At 39.7% G+C, this 15,797-nt stretch overlaps 2 protein-coding genes across 2 annotated transcripts; one reads left to right on the forward strand and one right to left on the reverse strand.

The window, feature by feature from the left end:
• The first annotated feature begins 320 nt into the window (after positions 1-320).
• On the forward strand, positions 321-9,147 carry grwd1 (glutamate-rich WD repeat containing 1). Its single transcript, XM_084726661.1, has 7 exons — positions 321-567; positions 677-794; positions 3,604-3,766; positions 4,537-4,747; positions 5,825-5,970; positions 7,007-7,198; positions 8,545-9,147. The coding sequence occupies exons 1-7, from the start codon at positions 345-347 to the stop codon at positions 8,851-8,853; spliced, it is 1,362 nt and encodes a 453-aa protein (XP_084582787.1). The 5' UTR covers positions 321-344; the 3' UTR covers positions 8,854-9,147.
• Positions 9,148-9,378: 231 nt separating this feature from the next.
• Positions 9,379-13,665, reverse strand: cdc42ep5 (CDC42 effector protein (Rho GTPase binding) 5). The gene is made up of 2 exons (XM_084726663.1): positions 13,499-13,665; positions 9,379-11,291 (listed from the first exon to the last, which is right to left on the reverse strand). Exon 2 carries the CDS (start codon positions 11,287-11,289, stop codon positions 10,384-10,386), a length of 906 nt encoding a protein of 301 aa, XP_084582789.1. The 5' UTR covers positions 11,290-11,291; positions 13,499-13,665; the 3' UTR covers positions 9,379-10,383.
• Between the last annotated feature and the right edge of the window lie 2,132 nt (positions 13,666-15,797).

Consider the following 15,797-nt stretch of genomic DNA (forward strand, 5'->3'; position numbering starts at 1 on the left):
AAGGAGGATCCTGTCCACGATCCTGATTTCTCAAACAAATGTTGTTCTCCAGGGAGACTGAGACGACCCTAAGAATCTACTCTAACTCCCCCGATGTAACAGGCCGGATTAACATTTATGTCGAAGCATTGTAGTTTGGGCAATTACGAAGACAAATATTTGCAAGTCAGATTTTTCCTGGCAGCAGGGAGCAGAGCGCCAGAGAGCCAGCTGAATTCCCGTAAATGGGGGGAGAGCGAGGGGCGAGGCGGCGGCGGCAGCAGAGGGAGGACGGGGAGGAGGGGGTGACGGTGCAGCAGGGTGTTTAAACCACGTGGTCGCCCAACATACAGGAAGTAAGCAAGATGTCTGCGCCCGATGAGGACACGTTTGCCGAGGAGCGAGACGAGATGGAGGAGATGGACGAAGCTGGCAGCGACGAGGATGAAGGAGTGGAGATGGAGGAGGAAGGAGCGAACGGAGAGGGGGAGAAAAAAGTGTACGTGCCCGGGATCGAGCCGCTGAAGCCCGGGGAGGAGCTGGAGATGGACCGGTCCGCGTACCGCATGTACCACGAGTGCCAAACAGGCAAGCTGCAGCAGCTGTGCAAGCTAAAGTTAGCTGGTATCTCCTTTATAACACAATGCAGGTCATGCGGTGTGAATTCAGCAGTGTTGTTTTGTTTGTTTGTGTCTAGGTGCTCCATGTTTGAGCTTCGACGTCCTGAGAGATGGAGATGGAGACGGCAGGGAGCAGTTTCCTCTGTCCATGCTGCTGTGTGCAGGGACACAGGCCGACACAGCTCTGAGCAACAGGTACCAACAAACAGAACAGAAACTTCATCATTACTGTGTGTTCAAGGGTGTTAATTCAACTTGGAGCAAGGCATTGAGGCTTTGCAACAGGGGAAGAAGAAGTATTCAATATGTGGACTGTGTAAAAGTACTACACTTAAAAGCCTGTACTTTAAATTAGTATTTCCATTCAAGTCCTCTGCACTTGGGTAGGGTATGTCCTGGCAGGATATGGTATAATACAAATGTAATATATTTCTGTTATATTGTAAAGTAACGTTTACGTGACACATGCACATTCATCAAAGTTGACATTGTTTGGGAACCCTAACATTGCATGAAAAATGTCATGATTCACTGAATGACAACAGTCATAAGCATTCATAGACTCCTTCAGGGTGTCATGTCAGTCCTATCAGTCCCCTTCAAACACAGTGTTGTAGTTCTACAGTTTAATAATAGTAAATTTATATATATTATTCCATATAGGAGAAACATACAAACTTATCACGTTATAGCTGTAAAGTTTTCTGTTTATAACAAAATATTTATCTTTTTACAGTGTAAAACATTTCATATTATAGCATGATAACTTATGTTATTACAATGTGATAACTTGTTATTATAACATAAGTTTTATTGTTATGATGATCTGATGATTGCTCTAACTTTATTTTTTATGTTAATTTATTACAATAATGTATAGGTTATAATGTAAAATGTTTTACATGCTCAAAGCGCCCAAAAATACATTTGAAAAACTCAACAGTAATGTTAATTTCCAGAAATTATGATAATCCACAGATCTTGTTGTGAACTGTTTCATGAAGGAACTATGTTCTCTCTGCTGCAGAATCTTCTGAACTACTTTCTTGCTACTAGAAACAGCATTTTTTTTTTTTTTTTTTTTTTTAGAAAAAAAAGGGTTTAAATAGACTGATGTGGGCCATATCTGTTTGGTTTTTAATTACTTCTGCATTATTAAGTACCAAGTTGCATATGTTGACACTTTGAGAAAAAACTTTTCTGTATGCAAATCTATTTAGACTTACTGTGTACATGGACTTTGGGTGCTGTGAACTCACATAATTCCCAGCATAGCACTGCCAGCGTTCATCTTAGCAGAGGTCTATTAGACAAATTAACTTAAAACACTTGTAGTACTTGTTTTTAGCTGTTTAGAAGTGCTAACATCACACTATAAAATACTCCATCACAAATAATGGTCTTGCATGTAAAATTTAAAAGTACTTCTGGAATGTGATAAAAAAAAATGGACATAGAAAGTAGAAATAAGTAAAGACAATTACCCCAAACTTGCACATAAAAACAGTACTTGAGTGAACAAAGGTGTACTCGTTCTTTATCATCAGTCACTCTTCGTTCCAGATGACATAATTATATGCACTGTGTTCATCACTCTTCTTAATTTCTCTTTATTATCAGTTAAATGGGTGTTATTTATTCTTTCACTCCTTTGGGTAAATATCTTGTCTGATTGCCTGATTGTCTGTCATGAGCTCACATCTGTCTTACATCATTGTATTTAAGAACACATTCATTGGAATCTTTAATGTCGTAATGAACTCTTAGTCAGTGTTTTGTTAAAAGTTGCAGAAGCAAAAGGCCAAACAGTTAAACCCACGTTTACAACCATATAGACAATATATAACATATACCTCCTATCCCTTTTATATTATAATTCAACATAAACATATTGATGTTTCAACCCATGAGCCCTCTGTATGTTATTACTACATTATTACATGAGTACTCGGCAGTCATGGGTTGTTCCACACCCATCCATCAACTCTGCCTTCATTTTGATCTCAACTACACACCTGTAAGTTTTGTGACTCCATCTTACACAGTTGTGACACTATCATGTTAACAAAATCTGTCTGCAGAAAGATAGAAAAACAGACAGACATGGCAAAGTACTCAAAACCATCTCTGTGGTAGTTCCCACTAGAGCAGTGTTTCCCAAACTTTTTTTCTTGGGAACCACTTTTTAAAAATAACAAACCATCCATATTAATTTGCACAAAGTTAATCTGTTACTGACAACATATACACATGTTGAATGCTTAATAAATGAGAAGTCGGTGCATTCAGGCTGAGTTAACAGGCCATCTTATTGTAATTGTTTAATTTTATTAGGAAAACAATTCAGTACATTTTAGCTTACTTCATAAATGAGACAAAACCAATGCATTTAGGTAGAATTCACAGACTCTTGTTTTTTCCTCTCATCAGGAAAACAGTATACACATTTGAAGTGCTTTATAAAAGTCCCATTGCAGATATAAGTCTTGAATTTGGGGAATTTCTTTTAAAGGCTTTTATTTCTTTGGCGACCCAAATAAAAACCTCCTACATCAGGGTGTGTGTTTCCAGGACCACATTTTGCCATGATGCATACAGACTAACATGGTGAAAACAATACCAGCCACTTTGTCTCAGCCTATGATGAACAGTAAAAAAATGTAGTGTTACTGTGTTTGACTTTATTCTCAGTGCTTGCATGCAGTTAAATCATGTTCAAACAACTGTCCCTGTTGTTGAAGTGTAAGCACCAAGGTTTTGTTTTTTAGTTTCAGTTCTGTTCTGACATTATCCAAACACCATGGAGAAAGTTGGTAATGGACCACTTAATGATTACGGCAAACATCTAAGAACATCGTTTGGATTACTTTGTTTCATAGTGAAACTCAGCACTTAATACAGATCACGGAGATTAGAGGCTACACCGCTCTGAATCAGTGTACGTAGATTCTTGGGTAATTCATCATCTGCACAATCTTAAATGCATCATTTCACTCTGTTGCAGACTTCTCGTCATGCGAATGCATAATCTTCATGGAACTGAGAAAGAAAAAGAGGGCGAAGAGAGCAGCGATGAAGAAAGTGAGGATGAAGAGGAGGATGAAGATAAGAAGCCACAAATGGAACTGGCCATGATGCCTCACTATGGAGGGATTAACAGAGTCAGGGTATGTTTTGCATAATTTTCTAGACAGACATGTCTATGAACCAAGCCATTAAAGGGATAGTTCGATTTATTTGAAGGGGGCATTGTATGAAGTACTTATCCATAGTCAGTGTATTGGTGGTGTTCGTAATGTACATGTGAACAGATTTTAGCCATGTAAAAAGTGGCCCTCCTAAAAGAAACCACCATTCTATATGCCAAATATCCCTTTATCCAAAGCAGCCAAACTCCTTAAACAAAAACAGTTGTGTGTGTTATTGTGTGACTATGGTGAATAAAAAAAACTTTAAAAACCACAAAATTGCAGAACAACAAAAACAAACATACAGATTAAGGAAGAGGTAGTTCAGCAACTCTTTTGTTTTGCAAGGTATAATGACTGATTTTGGTTGGGCAAGAGAGGGCAATATTTAGCTTAGATAACATTGGTTTCCTCTTGGGAAAATCCTGTCTGATGCTAGAAAGGTAAAGTGGTGAAAATACTATATAGCATACACTTAAACTGACATTGATTTTCTTTCTGTTTTGTTTTTTTGTTGACTAAACTATGTTTTGCTGCTGACCTTGTCCACAGCTGTACATTGCTTAGCTTCCTATGTCGATACTCCTGCTGCTTCTACAAACTCTGACCATAGGTAACACACTGACTGTTGATAAGTACCTAGTTCAACCCCACTTAAAATAATCTGAACTATCCCTTTAAGTCTCGAGCAACAGAAACGTTTTATTTCTATGTTTCCTAATTGACTGATTTCTCTTGTTAATTTCCAGGTGACCCGACGTGGAGAGCAGTCATTGGCTGCTGTCTGGTCAGAGAAGGGACAGGTAGAAATATTTGACCTCCGACCTCAGCTGGAAGCCGTCCACAGTTCTGCTGCTATGGCAAATTTCATACAACAGCAGAAGGAAGCCACGGCTCTCTTCAGCTTCTCAGGACACATGACTGAAGGCTTTGCAATTGACTGGTCACCCACAGTACCTGGTAAGTGAGGCCTTAGGTATAATTTAGATTTTGGAATGAACTCTCCCTTCAGTGTTGAGTGACCACAACACGCAGTGATCTGTTGATCTTTACACATCAAAACTTGATAGCCCAACAATGGCAAAACCATCAGTGCAAAATGTTTAAATCAAATCGAATTAAGACCGTAAAATCAAAATTTGTGTCGAACTGTGGATTTGGAGAATCGTGACAATCCTAATATTTACATGTAAACGTGCCCCTGACTGCACCCACTATGTAATGTGTGAGTAACATGAGAAGAACAGTCTTAGCGTGACATTCAATACTAACTGTCTCACCCTGTGTCACCCCAGCATTGGAGATTTTTCTGTAAATGCCCAAGCTGCAATTATAAATACCAGAGACCATTAAATCACTTTGCCCTTGTCACAACATCCATGTTTCCTGGTTGTTTCGGCTTAGAAATAAAATGTCTCGGGCGCCCCATAGCTCAGTTGGTAGGGCATGTGCCCCATGTACTGAGGCTGTTGGTCCTCTGCAGTGGCCGCCGGTTCAACTCCCGCCGGTTCAACCCCCGCCGGTTCAACCCCCTCTCTCTTCACCCCCCTTTCCAGTCATATCTTCAGCTGTCACTATGATTAAAGTGTCTCAACATCTTCAAACACTTTTTAGATTGAGATCCATCCAGATATAGAAAAAAAAATCCTTTGCTTGGTGCAACTTTTCACAACTTGTGAACTTGTTGAAACGGGGCCCCAAATATACCCTCCATACAAGAGGTAAAAACATTATAGTGTGCTTTGCAAAAATGGTTTGCAATAATGTAATGGAGAGCAGTGTTGTGATTATAGTGGCTAAAATGTGCACAACCACAAAGGAGAAAAGTGGAACAAGTTGTGTGGTCCAGCACAGAGTGGGACCCTCATCAGGATGGCTGAGTGTGGAGAAAGTGTTGGGACAGAACAATAAAACGGAAAAAATTAGCAGGCATGAACTAGAATTAGATTGTAGTCAAATATTTTTACCTTAAATTTATCAGACTTCATCTTCTGTCAACCAAAAGCTGAAATGTGTACGTTTGTACTTTATTAACAGGTCGTCTCATCAGTGGAGACTGCAAAAAAAACATCCACGTGTGGGAGCCACGGGAGGGAGGCACATCATGGCAGATTGACCAACGACCTTTCAGCTCCCACACCAAGTCTGTGGAGGATTTGCAGTGGTCGCCCACTGAAGCCACGGTATGTTTGTAGGAAAATGGTGACGTAGTGGGTCAGACTGAGGCACTGTGGATGCCGCTTTAGCAGGCGGCATGGTGGCTTGGTTTTTAGTGACTGGGATCTATCTATCTGGGTTTCTCCCAAACCAAAAACACGTACATGCAAAGTATTAGACACGCATACTGGGATTTGACATGCCTGATGGGTGTCCTCTTTGTCTCCTGGCCACAGAGCTGGAGTCACCCCACTGATCCTAAATAGTTAGGATGATTCAAATGCAGGACATGAATCTCTCCACAGGGATTAATGTCACACTGGGTTCACCAGTGCTGTACAGGTGTTTACAGCGAAGAACAGGGTGTGTTCAGGGACATGAATGATTGGAATGAATTAAACTATGTTGACTTGTAAAGCCACCTGTGAACACTGTAGCTATGGGCTATCACAGTGTTGTGACTGAAAAAAAAACACAGACTGAAATATGTAAGTACACTTTGTGTTCATGCTGCAGTTAACAAGTCACCAAACCAGTGAGAAGAATGTGGATGTGAACCCTGCAGCTTGAAGTTGTCACGATGTTGGAATTTCTAACTGTTGTATAAGACCTTGAAAAATATCAATATTCAATACCATTTCCAATACCACACCTGACACAACAGTAAGGGCATAAAATGTTAGATTTTTTTAAAAGATGAATATAGCAAGGTTTGAACATGACAACAAAAACCAAAACCTTTCATGAACTGTTTTTTTCTCTTTTGAGCAGACCTTTAAAAATAATTAACAAATCTTAGGAACATATAAAGTTATTATGTGTGTGCGTGTGTGTTTGTCAACTTGCTGTCAGAGAGAAGAGAGTGAGAAAGCGCAGCTAGTGCCAGTGTATCAATACTGTAGAAAATTAGTCTTAAAAGTATTTCAAGTATTCAGAGTTTATATGTATTGATAAATACAGTAAAGGTTCATGTCTGGGAAGACAAATTAAGTCTTATTTAGTATATACGGTGTTTGATCTCAGGTTCAAATCTCAGAATTTGTACTTTCTTTTTTGCCACAGGTTTTTGCGTCTTGTTCGGTGGATCAGTCTGTTCGTATCTGGGATATTCGTGCCCCACCCAGTTCAATGCTGTCAGCCGATGAAGCTCACTCATCAGACGTGAACGTGATCAGCTGGAACAGGAGTGAACCATTCCTCCTTTCGGGAGGGGACGACGGACTTCTGAAAGTGTGGGACCTGCGACAGTTTAAGGTAAAGAAAAAAACAGGAGCAAAAATGTAATTTTATATGTAAAATTGGGAAACCTGTTAGAGAGCAAGACAATTAAGTTGGCAGTTATACAGCTATGAGTTATTACTTGTTACTGATAAGGAGTGAAGATCTTGTTTGTTCTGTGTGTGTCATCGCAGTAAAGTAACACACCATTAGAGCTACAAAACAAACAATAATACAAGCACTCATGGTGTTACACCATCATATGATCAAACACTTCAGCAGTTTGGCAGCCCCACCTAACTAATATTTGTTCCATCTTGTGCCTGTTGCACAGTAGTGTGTTATTACCACCTTCCGCCTAATACAGGAATCCTTGCTTATTTTGGCAATAAAACACCCTCCAGGACCCTGTATTTTTCTTGTTGCAACTTGTGAAAATAAAAGCAGAAAACAGGAATATATAAGACAGTGCATTTGTAGCCTGATACTGTAAGCTATACACTGACGAGACATCCCAGTTTGTCTGGGACTGTCCTGCTTTCAGGCTGGGTGTCCAAGTGCCAAGAGATATCAGTAAAAAACTGAAATGCCCTGGAGTGTGAGGACATGAACATGCATCACAAACCTGCACCTCAAGAGCGAAGGACAACAGTAGCATCATAACTTAATAAAAAAGCAGAATATTGCTTGATAGCACTTCTTCATGTCTGATATTGATACTGCAACTTTGAATATTTGCAAGTACCTGTAACAATCCAATGCTGTTTTTTTCCCTCTTAAGCAATTAAGCTGTAAATAATGCTGTTAATATATTAACACCTGTTAGTGAATATACCTGCTTAACTTAGCTATCTGCAAAACATAATGCACAAACTGTGAAAAAAAAAAATTCTACTCCCCAATAGGAAGGAATGCATAGCCCACAACGCAGCTCAGTTATACCGCTGTTTCTTTTCATTTAAACTTTGTCACACACAAAATGTTCTGCAGCAATTTCATCAGTCAGCACCATTCAAATGTTCAAAATAACAATAAATTTAATCTGTGTAACTTGTGACACTTCTCTCTGAAAAGCATGTTGATCAAATTTAGCGAAGCATTGGATGATGGTTTAGGCTAATGGATCATATTGGATTATTCTTTATCATATTATACTGTGCAGATTTAGCAAAAAAAAATTGTGCTGCCTTCGGGTGCTGCAGGGATTTTGGAACTTCAGAACCTTCTCATACTGTATAAAGCAACTGTGGACAGAAAATGCCTGCAGTGTGTGGTTGAACATGTGGTACACTTTCAGTAAGGGTCCCAGTTTGGGGTTTAAAAAAAAACATATGGTTACCCTAGTATATGGTCACACCTAAGTGCTCTTGTTCCACTTGCAGACTGGGCGGCCCGTGGCGAACTTCAAGCAGCACAGCGCTCCCATCACGTCTGTGGAGTGGAGCCCTGTGGACTCGAGTGTTTTTGCCGCCTCGGGGGCGGACGACGTCATCAGCCAGTGGGATCTGTCTGTGGAGTCATGTGATGTGGGTGCCAGGGTGGAGGGGGTGAAGGACTTACCCCCACAACTACTGTTCCTGCACCAGGGTCAGTCAGAGATCAAGGAGATCCACTGGCACCCACAGATACCCGGTGTGATGATTTCCACAGCTCTGTCAGGATTCAACGTGTTCAGGACAATATCTGTGTAGAGTGTGTGTGTGTGTGTGTGTGTGTGTGTGTGTGTGTGTTTGCGAGAGAAAGAGATGATGCATTTCCATGAGTAGTACACATTTAATGTGTAATGAGCAATAAACCCCAATATGTTTAATGTACATAACTCAGCTGTGTAGGTAATAACTCTTCTTATGGACATTTACTGGCCAACACAGGCGCCATATGGCCCCCAATCTTTACTATTGAACTCCGTCTGTATGTTTTACAGATGTGTGAACTATTTTAGGCATTCCCTATTGCATGCTTAAAATAAAATGTTTAAAACCATGGTTCACTTTTCTTCCTTTCATGTTTGTCAAGAGAGAGTGGTCTGCTATATTTGTTTTGTTTTTTGTTTTGTTTTTAATTGTGGAAAGTACAGAATAAATATTTTTCTCAGGAAGTGGCTGCACTTTTTAAGCCTGGGCCTAAGGATCTTCAGATTCACAATGAATACTTTCCTTTTTACTCCAGTTTCCCCTGGAGTCATTTCTAAAGAAAATAAAAGTCAAAGCCAAGGGTTGTGAATATTTTAAAATCCCAATAATTGTTTTATTGTTTTCACTGTAATCCTTATCAAACCACAGGATAGCACGTGTTTAAACCAGCATTTTTAACAGATGAGCACAATGGTCTCTCCCTTTTACAGCATCATGAAATAAAATACTTATTTAAAAGTAAGCATTAATACAAGCAAAGATGTACAAAAATACACTGCTGGTTCTAATTTACAAATTAACTTTATATCCCATGATTGTCAAAGCATTTTAGTTTTAAGTTCAGCCCCACAGCCTGAAGAAACACTTCGGTAGCTTGAAAACATGCTAAATAACTACACCATGAAATCAGATCAGATTTGGTCTGAACCAGAGGTTTGGAATGTGACAAATTCACAGTAATTACTTATACACAGGATAACTTTATTTTCTGACTCTCTGGGAACTGTTTGTAAAGCTTAAACACCAAGAGAAGACATGGAGATTGTAATAAACATGCAATATGAGAAATAACTATTAAGACATTGATATGACACAGGGTACAATAATGTAAGCATACAGCTCCCTTTAAGGCACTATAACATAAAGCTCGATAAACACAACGCCTGTTGTGTGCGTTTTAGATGGCAAATATGAGACGCTGCAATAAAAAATAACAATGCGAGCATCATTAATTTAGCCTGAATCAAAGTTTCCACTGAGCAACAGTTTAATAGCAAAGCTTCCAGGTGAATGAAATAAATCAAAGTGCTAAAAACCTTTCATTGTAATAACCTAAATTACATGTTCTGACCAAAATTAGAGTCTTTTGCAAATCTGTTACCCTCACAGATAAAACAATAAATGTATTTTCCAGTTGAGCAACATCGTCGAACTGTATATCTTCAATTGAGTCTTGAAAAATCCAGTTTTGCTACTGTCAAAATCTCCCATTCAAATGATAGTGAAGTGATGAGTTTAGGAAAATACAGTATACTTGATTTACTTGACAGCAAAGATCTGTTTTCAAGGGGAAACGGTACCGATCCCCTATAGACCGATTTCATCATCAAACTCATCTTCAAATGTGTAGCCTCGTCCAACGTCCTCCTCCTCCTCCTCCTCTGAATCAGTCTCTGAGTGGCAGCTGTCGACCCTCCTTCTGTCCAATGAGGTGACTCCTTCATACTCTGAGCTATGTGATGAGGCCGGACTCGGAGGCAAATCTACTTTGTGATTGGTGAACTCACTTTCATTTCCACTTACTATGCTTTCACCGCTCTCGCTCTCACCCCTCGTTGGAGTCGCCAGCTGATCCTCGTCCTGGAAGTCGAACCCTTGACCCTCTTCCTCCTCAGACGCTTGGCGAATGATTTCTTCTCGTTTGTCGCTGAATCGCACTTTTGGTCGTAACCCCTTTGGTTTGATCCCGTTCCCATCTGGTATCCTGCTGTCTCCCACCTGGTTTCCATCCAATGCAGCCAAGTTCTTCCCATTCAGCTCGTTCTCCATGTTCACAGACATCTCTGTGGCTCCTTTAACCGAAGATGAGCCACTTTTGGGGCTGAACACATCCTCCTCATTGGAGTCAAGCCCCAGACCGTCCATAACCCCTAATACATCACCCAGCATAGACGGGCCTAGATCCAGGTCCAGGTCCAGAGTGAATGAAGACACTGATTCAGAGTGCTGGAGCTCATTGTTCTGTGGGCTTCCTGGAGCGTCTGTATACAGATCGCTGTGGTTGACGGCCACCTGAGGGTCAGCAGCTGGCATGTTCCCTGCACTCCCTGCATCAGGGCTGGCTGGGCTTGGGCCAAGAGTGGACAGGAACGAGGTGTCCCCAAAGGCATCACCACCTCGTCCAATGTGCATGGTGTGGCGAAAGTCACCCAGTGGGGCCGAAATCATGGTGGGGTCCAGGCGGGGGGCCCGGGAAGATTTGTGCAGCGGCATGACTGTAGACAGATTGGAGATGAGGAAAGAAAAGGCAAAATTCTTATTTATATTTGATAGCAGCATGGAGTTAATAACAGCTGTGACACTATGACCAGAAGAGATGATGTAGTGCAAAAAAAAAAAGCCATGTTTCCACAGCAGGAACTTTACCTAAGGACAGGAAACCTTGGGAGGAACTCTTTGCTTTTCCATCACAAGGACTAAGGGTCTAAATTAAGCTCCGGGAGCATTATTTTACCCTAAAAGTCCCTGCTGTGGGGGTAGTGCTTTCCAAAAGCACAGGATCTTTTGGAGTGGGGCTTGCAACACTGAACATTTCCAATTGGCTAATAACTTGCAGCATTTTTTAACCGCCTTTTTTAAAAATCTGCAGCCACGATTTTGTGTGGCAGTTAGAGAATAAAGCATATGCCAGATGGACTGACGACAGAGACAAATCATAGCCATGTTTCCATTGCAGGAACTTTTCCCAGGGAATAGGAACCTTTGGAGGAACTCAATGCATTTCCTCTGCAGGGATCAAGGTCTAAATTAAGTTCCAGGGATATTATTTGACCCCCAAAAAAGTGCCTGCTAAAGGAGCAGTTTTTTATCATTTCCAAACGTGTGGGGATTTGGGGGTAGGGGCTTGCAGCGCTGAACATTTCTGATTGGTTGAGTACTCAAAGTTGTTGTTACTGACTTAATGACCCAGTTTATAAACCAATAAATCACAACCAAGAGCAGTTCAGCTTGAGTCTCCCTCCTGCTTAGTGTTGTTAAATTGTTGGATTAAAAACATTGCCCGTCCTTTGCTTTATATGGTGTCAATAATATGAAAACTTATTAGATATTAATGTAAAAATAAGCTGGTGTTCTTTCATACATCAGTTGACTAATTTGCCTAATCTTCATGTGGCTTTAGACTGCAATGGAAACGCAGACAACAATGTTTTAGTTATTTTAAAAGTAGTTTCAGGTACTTGGGGTCAAAACCCATCTACCGATGCCTGCCCTTAGCTTCACATGCCGACATTTTTGTTCTAGTCAAGCAATAATGATGTGTAAAAACATCTGTTGTTTTTTTTCACGTCGGTGGACTAATATGCCTAATTTATGTGGGTCTTTAGACTAGCTGAAGGAACCTTTTAGCTCCTTGAAAAGCAGTTCTTGGGACTAAAAAATACAGGTTCTTAGGGTGGCAACGCAGCTAATGATGCCTGCCCATAGCTTCATGTGGTGTCGTTGTTGTGTAGTGCAAAAAATGACGTTTAAAAACAGCTGTTGCTTTTCATATCTCAGCGAAGTAATTTGCCCAATCTTTATCGATCCCATGGTGGAAATGCAGGCAACAATGAGCTGAAGGAACCTTTCAGAAGTTCCTGGGACTAAAACTCCCACGTACCTTGAGTGGAAACAATGCTAGAAATAGTGCAGAAAGCAAGTGAAATACTGGAGCCCCAGTCCAGCCTCCTGATAAGACATGTTGTGCAACATTGAAGAAAACCAATGAGCTTTTTGGCACTGGTGCGGCTGTGAAGGCCATGCTGAGACTTGTACTTGAAACACACATGCAACGCTAGCACATACTTTTCTCTACCCTCAGGGGTGTGTGTGTGTGTGTGTGTATGTGTGTGTGTGGACAAAAACAAGACAGAAACTTTATCTACAAAAAATCTATGACACAAAAACCAGTGAGCTGTGTTGCTTTGGTGAGCATTAAATTTAGATTTCAGCATTCCTACTGTTCCCTCTAAGGCCAATAATCCAACATTTAAAGTTAATAATTACAATATCTTTATAGTAGGTGGAAGCCAATATTGCCTCATAAATCTTACCACTGCTGACAGGCTAAGTCGCCTTAATGACAATTTCTTTATCAAATCATACACTAAAAACCAGATGATACATTTGTAAACCAGATGGTACATTTGAGAAATCTTCTTTTCTGTGCATGTGTGTGAATTAGATATGGGAGCAGAGGGGAGGGGAGGGGAGGGGAGGGGGCTCTCAGGCCTACCCCAACCCTGAAGACTTTACAATCAGAAATATTCAGGAAAATGGTAAATTATATCAGTTAAATATATACGTTATAACTTCAACGAGGAGCGCGCCGGAGCTTAACTTATTGACAAAGCAATGAGAGAAACGTTTGGATCAATGTAAAACTAATCAATTGATCTGAGTGACCGTCACCGAAACATTCAACAAGTGTTGTGAAACTTACTTTAAAGAGTATATTCTGGTCTTTGGTGGGCTCCCTCCTCAGTGTCCAGCTCTTTCATCTGGCGTTTTTTGCTTTCGCTTCCCTCTCGACTTTTCCCTCGCTCTTTTTCTCGCCGTCGTTTGCCTGTGTGTGAATTTTCTTTTTCTTTCCAAAGGGATGGGCATGGGGCGAGGAAGTGACGCGACACTTATTGGGGAGAGCTGGATCAAAGTAGCTGTGTCGACTTTAGCAGACACTGTTAAATATAAACGAGAATAACAGTCAACTCTCCACTGAGTACAACTTTATTTAACTTTGTGTTATCATCGTGAGCCACAGTTTATTAATTAAGCAACAACATAATGCCGGTGACTGAAATGTGTTTAAATATCAAGTTTAAAAGTGTCTAATTGTAACTGTCATAATGCCAACTTTACTTTTATGTTATTATGGAAAATATGTCTGTTGCAGGATTTTCAAACACCCAGATTAGGATCAAAATCCTGCCACTACTAACAATTAATTTACTTAATGTTTTAATTATTTGTTTTCCATTCAGTTAGGCATTCAATTATAATATCTGCAAGTTCTATTTAAATGAAAAGTAAAGTCAAATCAAGTTTATTTATATAGTGCCAAATCATAACAGAAGTTATGTCTGGTTACTTATAGAGCAAGAGCCATCCTATCTGTTAGATAATCATGGTAATTCAATGTTCCTGTCTTACCTTAATTTAGTAAATATGTAGGGTATTACACAAACATCCAAAAATTCCCAAAATCTAACCTGTCCTAACGTCCTCCTAATTTTAGTATAACTGCTAAACTGTCCTAACTTTCACTTTTCTTCCTGTAGTAGTTGTTAACTTCCTAATGAGGTAACGGTAGCTAATGGCAGTGTAAGCTAACTTATTTAATTTTTCTGGCTGCTTTTTTTGTTGTTTTTCACAATGGATGCCAGAATACATGAGGCTGCATTTGCCCACTCTTCATTTCATCTCCTTAATTACCATTGTTGTAAATTTCTCAAAAAGAACATCTTTGGATTTCTCTGAAAATGTTACCAAAACCTCTAACTCATCTGTCTTGAAGTTACAGTAGAGGCGCACTGACCCTGTTTGAGCTAAATGGAACAGAACATTAATTTATATCATTGGTCACCCCTGTGTTAACCTACTATTTCATGTCACTATGCTGAAAGAGATCTATACTTTGTTTCTTCCATCATGCCTGTGGCACTCAGCCCCTGGATCATTGATCACATAAATCTTTCAAAAATATATAACTTTAAAAAAAAAACAAAAAACTGTTAAATAAAACATGTGAGCAATATAGTTTAAAAAAACATTCTTCAAACCATAGTAAATAGTGTATTGTGTTAGACTATTTACAGCAAAGAATAATACACTTTTTGTGCACTCATCAGTATTTAGGACAACATATTTGGTTGTGACTCAAAATGAACGACAGTCCCTGTGTTCACGTTAACAAAGGAATGAATCATCCAGTATAACGATGGTGACTGATGTTTTCTGGACAATGATGATGGTCAGGATCAGAGGCTTTGACTACATAGACAATTCTTGTAAGTAGGATTGATGGTTGGCTTTGGTCTTTCCATGGGATTTGTTGGATTTTTTTAAAGATATATAAACTAAACACAATGCAGAATAAATTGACCTAACTCAACACACTTAATTCCAGCAAATATCCATCAAAGTTACTGACTTATAAAATTGTATTTCTGTTTCATTTACTGAGTCAAGTCAAATTTTATTAATGTAACCCAATATCACAAATCACAGTTTGCCTGAGGGAGCTTTACAGTCTGCTCAGTGTACAACACCCTCAGTCCTTTAGACCCCCGATTCAGGTAAGGAAAAAATCACTAAAAAAAAAAAACTTTTAGTGAGTGAAAAATGGAAGAAACATCAGGAAGAGCCACAGGATGGACAGACATGCAATAGATATCAGAGTAGAAAAACAGAATCACATTAAATGCCAAATTTCTGTTAAGTTAAATTCTAAAATATATGTAAAGAATATACAGGAGGACGTGATTAACAAAATGCTGTTTTAAAACATCTATTAAATGAGCTTAAAAATCGTGGAATCTGTCTGAATAATGTGTACATGTTGAACTGCTGAATATCACTCCTCCGCCATAGCTAAAATCCAGATTCCTAGAAAAACAGCCATTGAAACCATGACCTCAGTGTTCTCAGTGGTCGCTTCACTGGGCTAAACGCACATATTAAAGACTTTTTTCAGGCTATGGGTATACTTAATGCTACACCACTGCCGCGCTGAAATTTCTATG

This window comes from Lutjanus erythropterus, chromosome 9 (assembly GCF_056507025.1).
Source record: "Lutjanus erythropterus isolate fLutEry1 chromosome 9, fLutEry1.hap2, whole genome shotgun sequence".
Taxonomy (NCBI): domain Eukaryota; kingdom Metazoa; phylum Chordata; class Actinopteri; order Lutjaniformes; family Lutjanidae; genus Lutjanus; species Lutjanus erythropterus.